General features: G+C 44.6%; 1 protein-coding gene across 6 annotated transcripts in view; it reads left to right on the top strand.

Annotated features, from left to right (window-relative positions):
* Window positions 1–15,430, top strand: part of zmat4a (zinc finger, matrin-type 4a) — a 164,413-nt gene that overhangs the window by 88,310 nt on the left and 60,673 nt on the right. For 4 of the 6 annotated variants that reach the window (XM_048523228.2, XM_048523223.2, XM_048523225.2 and 1 more), the window contains one exon: window positions 10,959–11,171. In XM_048523228.2, the coding sequence (XP_048379185.1) occupies window positions 10,959–11,171 (213 nt within the window). Of the gene's footprint in view, window positions 1–10,958; window positions 11,172–13,328; window positions 13,523–15,430 lie in introns of those variants that run through there. The other 2 variants (XM_048523226.2, XM_048523224.2) reach the window with 2 other exon arrangements.

Genomic DNA, 15,430 nt, shown 5'->3' with positions numbered 1-15,430 from the left:
ATCCCCAGTTCCTTGACTTGTCCGTCTTTGCTACCACCCTTAACCCCCACCCTCACCCCTGACCTACCAGCCTCATCCCCGCTCCCTTGACCTGTTTGCTTCCCTTGACTGACCAACCCCCATCCTAACTCCCCATCGACACTCAATAAAAACTAAAAAAACTGTGGATTCTGTAAATCAGATACAAAAACAAAGTTGCCGGAAAAGCTCAGCAGGTCTGGCAGCATCTATGGAGGAGAAAACAGAGTTAATGTTTCGAGTCCATTGACCCTTCTTCAGAACAGGGGAAGGGTCACTGGGCCGGAAACGTTAACTCTGTTTTCTTCTCCACAGATGCTGCCAGACCTGCTGAGCTTTTCCGGCAACTTTGTTTTTGTTCCCCATTTACACTCACCTTCACTGGCTGTACCCTGCCTCCTTGACCTGTCTGTCTCCACTCCACTATCTGCTCCTTTTATCTGTCTTCCATACATCTCCCCCCCCCTCTCTATTTATTTCACAAGCCCCTTACCCTCCCCCATTTCAGAAGAAGGGTCCAGACCCAAATCGTCACCTTTCCTGCACCTCTGATGCTGCTTGACCTGCTGTGTTCATCCAGCCTGGGGAAAAGACCTTGGCTATTCACTGTATCCAACTCCATCATGATTTTATAAGCCTTCACAGGGATAAAAAGCTCCAGCCTCTTCTGAAAGCTCAAACCCTCAAACCCTGGCAACATCCTTGTAAATCCTTTCTGCGACCTCTCAAGTTTAACAACATCTTTCCAAATGAAGGGCAACCAGAATTACACACTGTTATGCACTGTATAATTCTTTTGAGTTGTCACCAAAGCCTTCAAGTGTTTCTTGAATTTGGTTCGCACAATTGGAGAGAACACTCCATCTTAGAATTAGAATTGGGTTTATTGCCAGGGGGCCAACCTGGGGCCAAATTCATGTTTTCTTTTTAAACAAACATCTGAATTTTATGGCTTTTATGCTGTATGTCTGTATTTACATTGACCAGAATCTCACTTGCTTTATTAGTGCTTTGTTAACCTGCCATCCTACCTTCAACAATCAAATGCAAATATGTAGTGTCTCTCTTCTTGAAAGCACATCATTTCATTGACCAGAAGTCCAGGTTTGAAGTGCTAAATAGCCAGCTCATGTTCCAGTCTTTCTCATCGCTTCCTTTTGTAAGTGGCAGTTTGTAATGAGCTGGTCAACTACAGCTCACAGAATGAAGGGTGAATTCAAACTGACTTTCTACTTCAGTTTTCTCATTATTTCTCTCCATGGACATGATCAGAGGAGATCATTGAGTTACGGAAAGCCATGTTTGTTACCATATTCCAATCTTTGAACAATGGTAATAATGATACATCTCTAGTCACATGCTCAAAGATGACTCTTTAATAAGGAAAGAATCAATGCCCTTCTTTATCTTCTGCTTGCAGTCGAGTTATTTTGTATCAAAGCATGCAATTTCCTTTTTGTGTTTCTTCCAAAACAGAATGCCAATTGCACCTGAGGAGCAGCAAATGTGGTTGAGTCATAGTAACTTAATTATGGTGAATTTCTGGGACCATTATGCTGCAGGATTACAATGATGGAAATGGAACCTTTTCGTCATTTTTCTTCACAAGGGAAGAATAGCTGTAATCATTTCTTACACTTACATTGTCAATACACTAACAAGCCAATAGTCATGATATTGCAACATCGAGTCATAGAGTTATATGGCACTGAAATAGACCCTTCAGTCCAACTCATCTGCTCCAACCAGATGTCATAAACTGATGTAGTCCCATTTTCCAACATTTGGCCCATGTTCCTTTTCCCCACTCCTAGTCGTGTCCCTGTCCAGATACCTTTTAAATCTTGTGATTGTACCTGCCTCCACCGCGTTCTCTAGCAGCACATGTACAACTCTCCACATAAAAAAGTTGCCACTCATGTCCCTTTTAAATGTTTCTTCTAATACCTTAAAACCCTCCAGCTTTGGACTCCCTTACCCTGCAAAAAAGACCTTGGCTATTCACACTCTCTATGGCCCTCATGATTTTGTAAACCGCTATAAGGTCAACCTTAAGCCTCTGATGCTCTGGGGAAAACAACCCCAGCCTATGCAGTGTCTCCCTATTGCTTAAACTCTCCAATCCTGGCTTCACTGTTTTAAATTTTTTCTCAATTCTCTCAAGTTTAGCAACAGTTTTCCAATAGCAGGGAGACTGGAATTAAATGCAATATTCCGAAAGTGGCCTCATGAATGTCCTGTATTGCTGCAACATGACGTCTAAACTCCTATACTCAGTGCACTGACTAGTGAAGGCAAGCGAGCCAAATGCCTTCTTTACAACCCTGTCCATCTGCGACTCCCTATTCTAAGATCTGTGCAGCTGCATCCCAAGGTGGCTTGCCCTTACCACCTTTGTACAGCACAGGGTCCTGCTGATCTTGCTGGAGTCACACAGACCCCACAAGACCCAACAGCATCATGTGGAGCCGCACCAAGGTCACGCAGGCCCCTCCATATTTGACTGTGCCCCACCACAATAGATGAGCAGGTCCAAAGGTTGGCAGGACCCAACGGAGCTGTGTGAGTCCATGGTGTAATTAGATCCTGCAAGGATCCAGTAGGCACTAGCCCACTGGAGCAGGTTCCAGTAATGGCAGCCGATTGTAATTCAGTGATTAGACCTCTGTGAATCAGTGCAGCTGACTTGGGTCTGTGAGGCCAGTGTGGCCCTTGCAAATCAGTGAGGCCTAACATAAAACCACAGAGATTCCCATCCCCGAAAATCATCTTTTCATTGAAGCCCAACGCAGTTCTGTTTGGGAGCAGGTTGAAGACCAATCTACTCAATTCCAACAATGTGTCTGAACACAAGTAGCAGGTGAAATCTCATCCATTTGAGCCCATAAATATTTTCATGCCTCCGGAATACTCCCAACTTGGGTCAAGTTATTGGCTTGTTTAATTTGTACCCCCTTGGAGAGAGGTTAACAAGGTCTTTTCTTATTCATTCACGAGATGAGGGTGCTTGAGAGTCAATCACATTGCTGTGGGTCTGGAGTCACACATAGGCCAGACCAGAAAGGATGGCTCTTTCCTTCCGTAAAAGATATTACTGAACTCGAGATGCAAAAAAAATGCTATAATTCCACTAGTTAGGCTAGATTTACTTAAGACCTTGGAGACGTAAGGATGCTTTTATAACTCTAGCCACCTATATTTCAATGTTCACCATAAAATGTGTGTTGGAAGTGACTATTATTTCTCCCTGTTGGAAGTGGCACTTTGTAGCTCTCACTAAATTCCCAGTGAGCACAGTTCAGAAGAATGCAAATTAATTTGCTGAGAAGTTATTTTAGCCAATCCACATGTGCCATTCCCCAATCCATGAAATGTTAAGCTATATAAACACACAGCTTTTCTCCCTTTTAAATATCAGCTGGGAAAGTCAGTATATTGTATATCTGACTTTTAATTACATTACCCAAGGCAACTTTCAAATAGTCTGTGAATCATTTGATGACTCAGTTTAATCACATTCTCTCAGACCTTGTGTAAAAGCAAAGGATTCATTTATCTTGCTGTTAATTATGCAAAAATGTCAGATGAAAAGAGTCTCCAATCTCTGCATTCTTGCTATGACAGATAAGTTTCGAGTAAATTAGTCGCTAATTTCCTATTTTACCCTCAGTATCTAAAAATAAAATAACTATTACTGAGTGTGGAGTGGGGAAGGAAGCACTAAACGCTAATCTTCAGAAACTGGCCCTTGCTGTTTGATGAGCTAAGTGAGTTATAAACCCAGTTTCAATTTGAAATAGATAACAAAGTGTGAAGCTGGATGAACACAGCAGGCCAAGGAGCATCTCAGGAGCACAAAAGCTGACGTTTCAGGCCTGGACCCTTCAGGGTCTAGGCCCAAAACGTCATGATGCTGCTTGGCCTGCTGTGTTCATCCAGCTTCACACTTTGTTATCTTGGATTCTCCAGCATCTGCAGATCCCATTATCTCTGATTTCAATTTGAAATGTTTTGTTCAATGAAAACAAATTACCTTGTGTTCACCAAGCCAGTAAACATATGCCATGTTTATTCCAACTATATTGAAGAGGTTAAAATAGTATCAGAGATAATGGGAACTGCAGATGCTGGAGATTCCAAGATAATAAAATGTGAGGCTGGATGAACACAGCAGGCCAAGCAGCATCTCAGGAGCACAAAAGCTGACGTTTCGGGCCTAGACCCTTCATCAGAGAGGGGGATGGGGGGAGGGAACTGGAATAAATAGGGAGAGAGGGGGAGGCGGACCGAAGATGGAGAGCAAAGAAGATAGGTGGAGAGGGTGTAGGTGGGGAGGTAGGGAGGGGATAGGTCAGTCCAGGGAAGACGGACAGGTCAAGGAGGTGGGATGAGGTTAGTAGGTAGCTGGGGGTGCGGCTGGGGGTGGGAGGAAGGGATGGGTGAGAGGAAGAACCGGTTAGGGAGGCAGAGACAGGTTGGACTGGTTTTGGGATGCAGTGGGTGGGGGGGAAGAGCTGGGCTGGTTGTGTGGTGCAGTGGGGGGAGGGGATGAACTGGGCTGGTTTAGGGATGCAGTGGGGGAAGGGGAGATTTTGAAACTGGTGAAGTCCACATTGATACCATATGGCTGCAGGGTTCCCAGGCGGAATATGAGTTGCTGTTCCTGCAACCTTCGGGTGGCATCATTGTGGCAGTGCAGGAGGCCCATGATGGACATGTCATCAAGAGAATGGGAGGGGGAGTGGAAATGGTTTGCGACTGGGAGGTGCAGTTGTTTGTTGCGAACTGAGCGGAGGTGTTCTGCAAAGCGGTCCCCAAGCCTCCGCTTGGTTTCCCCAATGTAGAGAAAGCCGCACCGGGTACAGTGGATGCAGTATACCACATTGGCAGATGTGCAGGTGAACCTCTGCTTAATGTGGAATGTCATCTTGGGGCCTGGGATGGGGGTGAGGGAGGAGGTGTGGGGACAAGTGTAGCATTTCCTGCGGTTGCAGGGGAAGGTGCCGGGTGTGGTGGGGTTGGAGGGCAGTGTGGAGCGAACAAGGGAGTCACGGAGAGAGTGGTCTCTCCGGAAAGCAGACAGGGGTGGGGATGGAAAAATGTCTTGGGTGGTGGGGTCGGATTGTAAATGGCGGAAGTGTCGGAGGATAATGCGTTGTATCCGGAGGTTGGTAGGGTGGTGTGTGAGAACGAGGGGGATCCTCTTGGGGCGGTTGTGGCGGGGGCGGGGTGTGAGGGATGTGTCGCGGGAAATGCGGGAGACGCGGTCAAGGGCGTTCTCAATCACCGTGGGGGGGAAGTTGCGGTCCTTAAAGAACTTGGACATCTGGGATGTGCGGGAGTGGAATGTCTTATCGTGGGAGCAGATGCGGCGGAGGCGGAGGAATTGGGAATAGGGGATGGAGTTTTTGCAGGAGGGTGGGTGGGAGGAGGTGTATTCTAGGTAGCTGTGGGAGTCGGTGGGCTTGAAATGGACATCAGTTACAAGCTGGTTGCCTGAGATGGAGACTGAGAGGTCCAGGAAGGTGAGGGATGTGCTGGAGATGGCCCAGGTGAACTGAAGGTTGGGGTGGAAGGTGTTGGTGAAGTGGATGAACTGTTCGAGCTCCTCTGGGGAGCAAGAGGCGGCGCCGATACAGTCATCAATGTACCGGAGGAAGAGGTGGGGTTTGGGGCCTGTGTAGGTGCGGAAGATGGACTGTTCCACGTAACCTACAAAGAGGCAGGCATAGCTGGGGCCCATGCGGGTGCCCATGGCCACCCCCTTAGTCTGTAGGAAGTGGGAGGAGTCAAAAGAGAAGTTGTTGAGTGTGAGGACGAGTTCCGCTAGGCGGATGAGAGTGTCGGTGGAGGGGGCCTGGTCGGGCCTGCGGGACAGGAAGAAGCGGAGGGCCTTGAGGCCATCTCCATGCGGAATGCAGGTGTACAGGGACTGGACGTCCATGGTGAATATGAGGTGTTGGGGGCCAGGGAATTGGAAGTCCTGGAGGAGGTGGAGGGCGTGGGTGGTGTCACGGACATAGGTGGGGAGTTCCTGGACCAAAGGGGAGAAAATGGAGTCCAGATAGGTGGAGATGAGTTCCCCCAACACCTCATATTCACCATGGACGTCCAGTCCCTGTACACCTGCATTCCGCATGGAGATGGCCTCAAGGCCCTCCGCTTCTTCCTGTCCCGCAGGCCCGACCAGGCCCCCTCCACCGACACTCTCATCCGCCTAGCGGAACTCGTCCTCACACTCAACAACTTCTCTTTTGACTCCTCCCACTTCCTACAGACTAAGGGGGTGGCCATGGGCACCCGCATGGGCCCCAGCTATGCCTGCCTCTTTGTAGGTTACGTGGAACAGTCCATCTTCCGCACATACACAGGCCCCAAACCCCACCTCTTCCTCCGGTACATTGATGACTGTATCGGCGCCGCCTCTTGCTCCCCAGAGGAGCTCGAACAGTTCATCCACTTCACCAACACCTTCCACCCCAACCTTCAGTTCACCTGGGCCATCTCCAGCACATCCCTCACCTTCCTGGACCTCTCAGTCTCCATCTCAGGCAACCAGCTTGTAACTGATGTCCATTTCAAGCCCACCGACTCCCACAGCTACCTAGAATACACCTCCTCCCACCCACCCTCCTGCAAAAACTCCATCCCCTATTCCCAATTCCTCCGCCTCCGCCGCATCTGCTCCCACGATAAGACATTCCACTCCCGCACATCCCAGATGTCCAAGTTCTTTAAGGACCGCAACTTCCCCCCCACGGTGATTGAGAACGCCCTTGACCGCGTCTCCCGCATTTCCCGCGACACATCCCTCACACCCCGCCCCCGCCACAACCGCCCCAAGAGGATCCCCCTCGTTCTCACACACCACCCTACCAACCTCCGGATACAACGCATTATCCTTCGACACTTCCGCCATTTACAATCCGACCCCACCACCCAAGACATTTTTCCATCCCCACCCCTGTCTGCTTTCCGGAGAGACCACTCTCTCCGTGACTCCCTTGTTCGCTCCACACTGCCCTCCAACCCCACCACACCCGGCACCTTCCCCTGCAACCGCAGGAAATGCTACACTTGTCCCCACACCTCCTCCCTCACCCCCATCCCAGGCCCCAAGATGACATTCCACATTAAGCAGAGGTTCACCTGCACATCTGCCAATGTGGTATACTGCATCCACTGTACCCGGTGCGGCTTTCTCTACATTGGGGAAACCAAGCGGAGGCTTGGGGACCGCTTTGCAGAACACCTCCGCTCAGTTCGCAACAAACAACTGCACCTCCCAGTCGCAAACCATTTCCACTCCCCCTCCCATTCTCTTGATGACATGTCCATCATGGGCCTCCTGCACTGCCACAATGATGCCACCCGAAGGTTGCAGGAACAGCAACTCATATTCCGCCTGGGAACCCTGCAGCCATATGGTATCAATGTGGACTTCACCAGTTTCAAAATCTCCCCTTCCCCCACTGCATCCCTAAACCAGCCCAGTTCATCCCCTCCCCCCACTGCACCACACAACCAGCCCAGCTCTTCCCCCCCACCCACTGCATCCCAAAACCAGTCCAACCTGTCTCTGCCTCCCTAACCGGTTCTTCCTCTCACCCATCCCTTCCTCCCACCCCCAGCCGCACCCCCAGCTACCTACTAACCTCATCCCACCTCCTTGACCTGTCCGTCTTCCCTGGACTGACCTATCCCCTCCCTACCTCCCCACCTACACCCTCTCCACCTATCTTCTTTGCTCTCCATCTTCGGTCCGCCTCCCCCTCTCTCCCTATTTATTCCAGTTCCCTCCCCCCATCCCCCTCTCTGATGAAGGGTCTAGGCCCGAAACGTCAGCTTTTGTGCTCCTGAGATGCTGCTTGGCCTGCTGTGTTCATCCAGCCTCACATTTTATTATATTGAAGAGGTTAGTGTTATGGCAAAGCTCAATTTTTCATTAATTGGCACTCAACTGCCAATCTCGCTCCAGCAATTATTACTTTTGCCTTGAGGCACAAGTTCCAACGTTATAGGTTCTAATGCATGTCTTATTACGCTTCCAAAACATACCGTATCTTCTTTGCAAACAAGGAAGGTTCACACATAGAGCCACCATGAATATACAATTGTGTACAGATGCAGAATTTCAAGGGAATGTAAATATGAAAATGAAGGTGCAAATCAGAGAAGTCAGATGATCATTTGTGCACTCGAACAATTATTTGCAGCATCCCTGATTACCTAGATATGCATTATTTGTTGATTGTGGGAGTTTGAGTTATGGCAACAGTTAAGTGAGACGACAGCAATGCTATTCTGCCTAAGTCATTCTGGTCCATTGTGTCATATCTGGATATATAGATTGGAGCTGCACAATCCTGACATTGTGTACTTGTTGCTCCTGTCAGCAAAGTTGAGTTTAGTATTGCATCTACAGAAAACTTTTAATGATGCGGCATCAATCATTGCAATGTGAACGTGGCATTGAAAATGAATGGCCACAGGGGAGCTGAAAGCCCTGTGCTGATAGCTGGTGTGGAGAATAGAAAGTGATATTCAGGGGGCTTGAGCTATGGTTATGCTAAATGCAGGCATTGGAATACCCAAAAAAAGGAAAAGATTCCATTCTGTAAATTTTGGCTTGTACTTAGCATCTCCATGTTTGGTTCTGTTTGCTGGAGGTCATCTTTCCATCCTTGTTTGATCATCTGTTTGTCTGTAAGCAACATTTCTCAGAGATGAAAAGACAGATTTTAACAAAACTTGGCACACAGATAGTTTAACACTTGAGAAAGAACAAATTAACTTTGTGTGAACATCCAGAGTGAAACCCTGGGAATTTTAAAAAGACCCATTAACATTGAGAGAGAAGGCAAATTGACTCCTGTTTTTGAGATAGTAAGAATTACAGATGCTGGTTGTTGTCGTTTTGTTGAGAAAGTTTTTAGTTGATTTACAATATTGTGGACTTTAGATGCTGCTGAACTGCAACTTGCAATGTCTGTTTTGTTGTATGTTTGGGGTCTAGCCCTGTTCAGTTTCCTAAGTCATGCTAGGGACTATGGAACTTTATGCCAGTACTGTTCATTTATGACTTGATCTCTCCAAACTTTCTCTCTGCATCTAGTTAGGTTCTGGGTTCTGTTTTTTCTCGCTCTGTCTACTAAGTCGTGTGATTCTGAGCTGGGTCAAAATCCCAACCCCCAACCGAAAGCATCATGGTTTTACCTACAGCACGTGGACTGTCGCAATTTATAAAGCCAGCTCACACCACCTTCTCAAGGGCAAGGAAGGATAGTCAATAAATGCTGTTCCAGCCTGTGACCCACATCCCACGAGTGAATAAAAGAAGTTATCACATCATTATACCTACTTCTGATGCTAACCTCATTGCTTTCCAACAGCTGTCAAAATGTGTATGGCCCTTTCAGAGCATGTTGTTGGATGTGGATTGTCCTGATGCTTTCTCAGTGAGATAGATGTAATTAAGACCAATTTCTTTTTAGCTTTGTATGTCCAGACCATTAAAATGATCTGGAGTATTATCAAGAAAAACCAGCGTAATTGTTATAACACTGTGTTAATACACTCTGGCAGAGTTTCGCATTCTTCTTCTGGCCCCTTCACTTGCTGTAAAATATGTGTGTGACTGAAACACACACATAATTGTTCGGGCTTACTGACAACTGAAATCAGATTTTACGGAACTGAAACAGAGAGGTTGACAAGGCCAAGAAAGGGTTCTGTTTAATGGTTTCTTTGTCATATAATATATTTTTAAAATTACTTGTGGAATGTGAGTGTCACTGGGTGGCCAGCATTTATTGACCATCCCAAGCTGCTCTTGAACTGAGTGTTGAGAGTCAATGACTTTACCATGGGTCTGGAATCACGTTTGGGCCAGACCAGGTGAGGCAGATTTCCTTTTGCTGAAGGACACTAGTGAGCCATTTAAGGGGAGAATGCTATGAGCCATTTTTTCCCCAGTAACGTGTTTGGGCTAGGAAGTGTTTGAGCTCATGGCCCATCTACTTCTATCACCAGCCTGCTGCATCCTTTTCTGTCATTTTTTTTGCAACATCAAGTGTATCTTACCTTCTTTTGGCAGCTTAGGGAAGGGAGGAGGCTCAGAAGCTGCTGCTGTGGAGAATGTGGTGTGGATGCAGCTGTTCCTTGTGGCCGTGTCATAGTGGGTCCTTTGACTAAGCTGCTTCAACAGCGGCTTTAAAGACGACGTGGGTCGGGACCCAATTCCAATGACTGGACAGGGAATCCAATCAGCAGCTTCTATGACAGTTTTCATCAGCATCAGTCTGGGTCTCTTTGTGCCAGCTTCAGTTTGAACTGTGATTCCATACAGCTTTTTGTCAGCATCGTGGGTGTCTGACCCAGGACTCCAACAGTAGGGGTCGGGCCCTCGAGCCTAGGACTAATTTCCCTTTTTCATAATTTCTCTTTTTATTGTACGATTGTGGAAGGACTGTTATTCTGAACATTTTTATTTCTTTATTTGTCTAATTTATTGTGATTTTGTACTTTTGAATGTCTATTATGCTGTACTTCTTAATTTGTCAACTTTTTTGCTAAGAATTTGTGCTCAATCATCTGTACCTAGGCACCTTTGTACCCAAGATGGCACCATACATGACAATGGGTAAACTTGTGAGTACATGTGACAATAAAGCTTAATCAATACTACTCAATCAGTTAGTGGTTTCGTGGTCGTCATTTTTGAAGTCACATTCCACCATCTGCCATGGTGGGGTTCGAACCCAGGTCACCATGATATGAGCTTAGTTTCTGTGTTAATAATCCAGTAATAGTATCTTCCTGCTACAGTAATGTGAATATATACAAGAATGTGAATTAAAAATTAATAATTGTGTTGGAATGAAATAATATGATGATTTTCTCCCTTATTTAATCTCATTTATTCTTTCTCCTCATCACAGAACCAAAGCAGATTTCCTCAAGACCTAGCCCAATAACAAATCCATCACGACAGAGAAGAGATTCAGACAGATTCTGTCAACTCTGTAACGCTTGGTTTAATAATCCAATGATGGCCCAACAACACTACGATGGTAAGAAACACAAGAAGAATGCAGCACGAGCAGATTTATTGGAACAGCTCGGTCAGACCCTAGATCCTGAAGCACTCAGAGGTAAACCTTTGAAATAAACATATATGGAATTCAAATTCATAGCATTGACTTGCTGAGTCCCATGGCAAGGCACTGTCAGGTATTGGCTCAGTCTGTTAAGTGAATGGATGCATGACATCATAGAGTAACCAGGCATCAGTTCAGTCACACTACTCCATTCAGTTACTGGACTCAATATTCCTAGTTTGGGGCCTTTTGTAAATGATACCAAGATGTTGGATCACAGGAATGTCTGAGTAAGTTAATAGACCAGTGGGTAAATTGTCCTCAGATTGCTTCCGGTGATCATTGTAGGATCTAACTTGGAACGCCTTTGTTCAATTCTTGGCAATTAATTTACCTTCCTGACCTTGAGATCAGGAAAGAAAAGTTCCTGCATTGCAAAGTCCTCCATGAGTTTTGTTCATTTCATCTCAGCAAGTAACTCCAACTTTTATGCTTCCTGCTCATGCCTTTCATTTCCCAGCACTGCTAGATTCTCTAATCAGTAGCCATTCTTTCAGATATTACTGTTTAACATTCTCTCCTTATGTGTGTGAGCCTTGCTATCTCACTCCTACATTCAAAAGCCTTCTGAACTTTCTTTATGTTTAACATTAAGTTTCACTCATCCATCTTTGCCCACTTGTTTTTCTGACAGATTCATATCTGTGTTTTTCTGCAGCTTTGGAAAGCACACTAACCGACCCATGTTGATGAGAATTTTATTTATCCATTAGTTTGTGAATATAAGAGAAAATGCTAGATTTGTGATCAGCCATACATTTTGTCTGTTGATGTGAAGCAGCCATATCCAATTCTGATATGTCGTTACTCGTCATAATCCTACAATCAATTTCTAATTGAAATAGTAGATCTGAGCAATAATCATTACTGTCGTGTCATATGGAAAGATTGGGAATATAATGAGAAACATCCTTTGCATATCTATCTCAATTTTATTGTAATATTCTGATACAGTCTGATTGCATTCACTGGTCAATTCATTACTTTAATGTATTTTCAATTGACTTGATCTTTTATTTTATGTTTCATTTTAACATGTCGAATAAGGTTTTCTTTTAGTTGAGGTTAATGTATTGCAAACTGTTTTCCTTATTCATTTTCATAAATAATCTTTTGGATTAATTTTAATTTTAACATGCAATATTTATTTCTCAGTTTCCTTGTTAATGGCACAACCTTCATTTTGTTTTTCAAATTTTATATGGTACATTTATTCTGCTTTTGTTTTAACACTTGTAGCTCATTAACTGCACTTATAACATGTTTCATTTTTATTTGTCACTTTAGTTCACTGTCTTTTTGAACATGAAGTTTATTTTTCCTTGTAGTAATAAATTCATGCTTGTTTAAAAGGCAAGATTATTTGACCTCTTCAAAATTGCTGCTTTTTTTTATGTTCAGGAAATCAGGCTGCAATTTAAACAGTTGTGTTTCATTTCAAAATGCCACAGCTGAATCTTTGTAATAGCTTGTGTTGTGTGCTCGGCCTGTATACTGGCAAAATGTGCCTTATGTCCCTGTGTCGGCTCTTAACTCTGACAAATCCCTTTTTTTACAAAACTAGTTACTCATGTAATTAACTAATTTAATTACTTAATTAAAATTAATTCTTTGGCAATACAATTTACATTTCATGGTTTGTACTTATCCACTTCTGGTCACCCAATTATATGAAGGATATTATTAAGATGGAGAAGGTTCAGAAGAGATTTACCAGGATGTTGCCAGGTATAGAAGGTTTGAGTTATAAAGAAAGGCTAAATAGACTGGTACTTCTTTGACTAGAGTGGAGGAGGTTGAGGGGTGACCTCATAGAAGTTTATAAAATAATGAGGATTATAGGTAGATTTAATGGTATATTGTCTTTTCCCTCAGATGGGGGGATTCAAGACCATGGCGCTCATTTTTAAGGTGAGAGGAAAGAGATTTTAAAAAGGTGAGGGACAAATTTTTTTATACACAGGATGATTTGCGCATGGAATGGACTTCCTACGAAAGTGGTGGGTGTGGGTGCAATTACAACATTTGGATAAGTACATGAATAGGAAAGGTTTGGAGGAATGTGGGCCAGGAGCAGGCATGTGGGATTAGTTTAATTTGGATTTATGTTCGGCATGGACTGGTTGAACCGAAGGGTCTGTTTTTTTGCAGGATGACTCCATAATTCTGTGAGAGGTAGGGAGAGACATTTCAGAGACGTGGAGTTCTTCTCAATAGAGTCGGTTCGGAAAAATATATATCAGATCAGACTGACAAATAGCATGTTTATTAAAATTGAGATTGTAACATTTTGTGTTATTAATTTCTGTTATCTCTGTCGTAAATTTAAAATTCATTCTGATAACCTGGAGGCAATCTTTCATGTGCTTGAATATTGCTTGATTTTCTGCGTGCTGGAAATGAGATGTATCATTGCAATCAATCATATTAAATTCAATAAAGGCTTACTTGGATGACTTAAATACAAGTGTTGGACATAGTGAAGCTGGTCAGATTCATGTATTTCATGTCAAATCCATTGCTGCCTGCTTATCTCAGTGAATGCTGTGAATACTAGCTCCAGCATGGTTCAGGTAATGACCACCCCAATGGGACAGCTCACATTTGCCCCATTATTGGTGCCAGTGCCCCGTCAGACAGAACTTTCTACTGCCATGCCCATCAGCCACACATTAATTTCCCCAATCTTATCTGTCCTAAGCAAATTTACGTGTGGCTTAGGTAATAGTTCAGTGATGATGCCTTTTTATGTTCTAATTTTAATACGATGCCTAATTCCCGATTCTGACTATCCAGAATCCCTTTGGCTACGTCGTGGGTATTCATGTGAATCACAACAACTGAATCCTCCCCCTTCCACTGTCACTGCTTCTCCAGTCCTAACTCTGACACTGGACAGGCAACACAACCTTGTGTATTGCTAATTGCTGCTGAGAGCAAAGTAGATATCCATCAGTGCATAGTGCCTTACTACCAGGACATTCCTTTTTGCCCCCTTTGTTTGAATGGTTTCCAATGCTATGTGTCATGGTCTTTCACTCTGTAGCCCTCAATTTCATCCAAGCAAGTAGAAAGAAACTTAAACCAGTTAGACAATTGGACAGGCTGAAGTGCTGCTCCATCCTCTCCTCTGAATACCCTCGGCTTCCTCCTTCATATTCTTATCCTGCTATCTCTGACCGCTGACTAAATCAAAAGGATCTATTCTCAGAGTTGTGACCATCTCCAGGTGTGAAACACCTTGGCAACCTTCCCCCTGTCTGATGCCTGGCAGTGTCTGCAGTTCAGCCTTCAGCTCATTAACTCTGAACCAAAGCTGCTGGAGTTGCAAACAGTTATTGAAAACATGTTTGCCCTCGATTCATACTGAATTCCAGAAGCTCCCACATGGCACACGATCAGTCCTGCCATCACTAATGAATTCTAATGAACAACTTAATTATTCTATTCAAGTAATTACTTTTGTATTTTATGTACGTTTTCAATCTTACCACCAGCTCCTTTAGTACTTTGAACCTATGGAGTAACTACTTTATTACCTTAATTACTTAACAAATATTCAGCAAGCGCCTTACTCTTTACCCTGTAGAAGCAATTTTGAGAGGATGAAAAACATTAGAAAGTACAAAGAAGCATCTGTTTGCTCCTCACCAAACTCTCTTATTCATCCAACCCTGAGCATTTTCCTCAAAGTCACATACAGTGCTAAGTTACACTGAGATGCTTCTCATTGTGAGCTGCTGAATTGAAGAGTTAGCTCAGCCCAGGCGCAGAAAATACAGTTTCAGCTGGTTTTCTGAAATCACCAACTTCAGTCCCAAAGAAGTCAGTCCGAGTGTTCCCCAACTGTAAATCTTGGATGAACCAGGAAATCCACTCCCTACCGAAGACAGGACGTGCAGCATTCCAGTCAGGTGACTTGGACCAGCACAGAAAATCCACCACAAAGCAATCAGGGAGGCCAACAGGCAGTACCAGACTAAATTAGATCCCAGACTTACCAAGCATCTTCCCGCTGTCTCGGCAAGGCCTAAATGACATTATGGGATACAGAATGAAGTGGTATAAGATAACAGACAATGACACATCCATCCCTACCACAATCAATGCCCCTAAAGCAGTCAGTGCTTTTTAGTGCTCTTTAAGCAGAAAGCCACCAGAGTAGTGACTGCCCCAGACATACCTATTCCCTTTGTCACTGCTCCAGAAGTCAGATCTGTCTTCCTGGGAGTCAACACAAGGAAAGTGAAGGG

This window comes from Stegostoma tigrinum, chromosome 40 (genome assembly GCF_030684315.1).
Source record: "Stegostoma tigrinum isolate sSteTig4 chromosome 40, sSteTig4.hap1, whole genome shotgun sequence".
Lineage (NCBI taxonomy): Eukaryota > Metazoa > Chordata > Chondrichthyes > Orectolobiformes > Stegostomatidae > Stegostoma > Stegostoma tigrinum.
The sequence above is the reverse complement of the archived record's forward strand: the minus strand, read 5'-3'. Positions and strand labels throughout refer to the sequence as shown.